Here is a 4,129-nt window from a genome sequence, read left to right on the forward strand (position 1 = left end):
TTAAATAATTGTTACAATGATGTGTGAGCATATCATTACAACAGTAAAAAATGTCAGTCAAATAGGTTCAGTAGTTTTCTCGGTTAGCGCGGTCGTAGACAACCCCTTACACTTTTATGTAATAGTATAGATTGTATACAAATAGATTGGTAGGTCTTTGATGGCGGTGAACAACAATATTGAGTTGGATAGGTGTACCATATACGTAATTTTTAATGTATATTTACAACTATGTTATCGCATCCAGCGAATTTTTAATTTACGCCTAGCTGAAGTGCCGAGATTTCAGATATACCTATACATCGCGTCTTGTTTCCCGCATGCAATCCTCCTATTATACGTATTAAATTTTAATAAACTATTGCAAATATTATATAATATGCACGAGAAAAAAAAATAATACGTTTTCAAGCGCTTGGGTGTATAACGAAATATACATACATAGCTGTGTGCACTACTGCAGACAGCATTAGGTCTTAATATCATCATATTATATTATATATATACGAAACACCATATCAAAAGAAATAAAATGTAATTGTTTTTTCTCTCTCTCTCTCTCTCTCGTACATGATCATAATAATATCGTATATATGTGTGTACGTTGATCGCTCAGGGTTCGTTTTAATATTATACAAATACCTACAAATGCAGACGTCGCGTGTAATAACTCTCCGCGAACCACCGACTTTGTCTGCTCAACTGCAGACATTTTAAACAAGTCGTCACAAACTCACAACTTTGTTAAATACAACGAGCGAGGCTCTCTGCAACTACTTTACTGCTGCAGTCACGTATCGAATCAAATTTAAAAATGTAATAACCTTTTATTTTTTTTTCGTCGTAATTTCTCCGCTGCGCCCTTCGTCACCCGTCTCGTCAAACAGCGTTAATAAAATATTGTACATTTAATAAAACTACCTTTTGTCTCGTACATACTCAAGCGACTGTAAAAACAAATGTAAAAGAGTAATATCCGTCGTCGTGTAGTTTTCTTTATTCACGAGTATAACCTATACTTAGATTAAGACATTTGTGTTATTTTTTATAAATATATTTATTATATATCTATAAAACTGCAACATGAAACGTTGGTAAACACTTTTTTTCGAAGGGATATTTAACAATAACTTACCAACGGAATCAATTTTGCTTTCGCTTAGATGTATGTATAGAAGAATTTGATACTTCCATATTATATCGTTGCCATTTTTTTTTCTATTACGTTCTGTTTAGATGTCATTGTGAAAGGTTGTGACTTTTGACCTTTAGACAGGATTAGATTGTTTCAACTGCGTATTTAATGTCATATGAGTCAAATACACGCGCACATCGTACACCGAATGGATGATAACTATTGGGAAGAATCAAATCTCACTCTTGGATATTATACGCATATCAATTATAGATCTTGGTCAATACAATTATTTTGCATCTAAACAACTATCTTAAATAAAAACTTAAAAAATATTTAAGATTTTTTACTCACAAAAAAAAACTTAACCCTACATAAATCGAAAAAAATTCTAAGATTTAAAATATCTTTGCATAACTCAAAAATAGCCAAACTATATCATGTCTGATTTGAATGGTAAGATGAACATATTTCGGTAAAATTTAATAACTATAGTTATTTTTTTTTTTTTAATTACGACAAAAAAAACAAAATTGATCTTACAAAAACTAATTTTGAGGAAAATAGCTCATTTTCGAGTTGGGCAATGAATATAATATTTGTTTTACAATGACTAAGTTTGTACCTACTTAAGTTATTGTCCATTCAAATCAGTTAAATTTATTAAAGTAAGTTATTATTGCTGAATAGTTAAAAAATGTATGAAATCAAATAAAACTTTTTAGTACAGATCAATTGAAACTATCATCATCCAAATATTTGTATTGTATTTCAGTAAAAATATGTGTTTAACTGAAAATCCAAGCACCCATTATGACTATTAGTAGAACAATATTAAATATATTACTTAATATTTATCCTAACGTCTTTAAAATTAAAAACATAAAAATGGTTTGAAGACTATTACATATAATATATGGCGTATGTAATTTGCTTTTAACGAAATCTCTGAACATTTCTCGTTCCATTGAACATTATACGTATCAGTTAATAATACTTTTAATTGGACCTTGGACGATTCAAAAATTAATTAGAAAAATACATTTAAGAGGAAAGTATGTCAAAAGTTTCTATTATTTCTTATTTCGCCGTACAACTTTTGTTCGACCATAAAGTTTTGGAAAAACCCTAATTACGTCTATAGTTGTTCTGGTAATTGACTAGCGGAAAAGTTTTTCAGACTGAAAAAGATGTATACATTTATATAAATTACACAGACCATATATTATAGAATATGTATATTATGCATGGTATGTTGTGTTTACAGACATAAAACGTTATCTAAAACAATACAGTGACACAATTTATTTTTGGCCTAAATTCTTTGTGATCTTAAATACACATGAACTTTAAACATATTTAATTGTAGTGCTGAATATGCAGGATAATCAAGATAATCAAGATCGGTTTTCAATGGTTTACAGATGCTGGTAGTCTACAATATTATGTTTCTAACATAGATTCTAGTATTATCATTTAAAACTTCTTTGTAGACAATATTCTTTGCTGATTTATTAGTAGGAGTCAAAATCACCAAGATACTGGGTGAGCTTACGCATGAGCAAGCTACATATAACTGTCCAAGTGAAAAACAGTTTTCTCGCAAGTCTATTCCCGCAAATTTGAGAGTCCGGCCTTGAGATTTAATTATAGTCATTGCAAAGCAGACTCTGAGGGGAAACTGCAATCGTTTAAATTCGAACGGAAGATCGTTTAGAATTAAGGGAGTTCGTAGTACAAATACAGTTTCCCCTTTTGCACATCCAGTTAAAATTGTGGCTTCAACTATATTGCGATGTAAGGCTTTGACTTTAAGCCTGGTCCCGTTGCACAGTTTAGGTGGTTTCAAATTTCGCAACAACACAATAGGTGTGCCTACCCGCAGAATAATCCTATCATATGGCACACCCGTTGGTTTCAACGAATTTAAAAATTCAACAGGATATTTAGTTGCATTGTCTATGTTGACCATTTTGTCTATAGAAGTTTATTCTTTTTCTTCTTCCACAAAAGACAGCAGCAGTATAACATTTATAGCCGCCGCTTGGTCATTTTTTTGGGTAAGTATAGCACGTTCACACAACCTAGGCGTATCATGAATAATAGCAATATCTGGATACATTTTTGATATTTAATCCTGAACCGTAGTTACAACTGTGCACACATTTTCTGGGATGGTTATAATTTCATCAAATGATGGATAATCACCATTGGCAGTTTATAGTAAAATATCTGCAAACCTACCAACAGACTTTTCCGCTCCCAAATGTACATTCATATTTTTTGACAGTTAGAGTATGTTAATCTGAGGCCACAAAGTAGATCTTGTAAGGCATGACTTGACTTCATCAATTCTGGTCCCTTTTGGTACTACTGGTAGAGTCTGCCAAAGTCTCCAGCCAGCAAAACCGTTACACCACCCATTAACCTTTTATTTCCCTTTATATCCTGTAGAGATCTATTTAAAGCCTCAACACCACCCTTATGCGCCATTGTGATTTCGTCCCACACTATTATTTTTGAATTTTTTAATATTTTCGAAAAATTACTTTGCTTTAATATACCACAAACGGGTGTGTCCGAAGTAGTTAGATTGAGTGGTAGTTTGAAGGTAGCATGAGCAGTTCGACCATCCTCGAGCAGTGTAGCTGCAGAAGAAGCTATAGCTGAGGCAATGTCGCGCGTATTTCTAACTTTTGTTAAGAACATTTTAATTTATCGACCGACGGCGCATAGAACGCATAATAATAATAATAATAATAATAATAACATTCGTAATTTTAAGTGAAAGTGAATTATACATACTTTCTGTAGTCCGACACCTTCTCTATGTCCTAGAATTGTTGACAAATTATATTTGTTGATAGTGTTTCCTAACAGCATAGTTCAGATAACGGCGAATACATGTACATCCATTAAAATCGGACTTCAGGACGCATCCTTAATTTACTTAATTAATTTTAATTTTAAAATTTTTAGTTGATTAAATGTTTT

The 4,129-nt window shown here is 31.8% G+C and overlaps 1 protein-coding gene across 1 annotated transcript; it reads right to left on the bottom strand.

The window, feature by feature from the left end:
- Positions 1-2,570: 2,570 nt before the first annotated feature.
- Positions 2,571-3,107, bottom strand: LOC111042018. Its single transcript, XM_022326510.1, has one exon. It carries the CDS (start codon positions 3,105-3,107, stop codon positions 2,571-2,573), a length of 537 nt encoding a protein of 178 aa, XP_022182202.1.
- Between the last annotated feature and the right edge of the window lie 1,022 nt (positions 3,108-4,129).

The sequence above is a fragment of the Myzus persicae genome, unplaced genomic scaffold (genome assembly GCF_001856785.1).
Source record: "Myzus persicae strain clone G006 unplaced genomic scaffold, MPER_G0061.0, whole genome shotgun sequence".
In the NCBI taxonomy this organism is placed as follows: Eukaryota; Metazoa; Arthropoda; class Insecta; order Hemiptera; family Aphididae; genus Myzus; species Myzus persicae.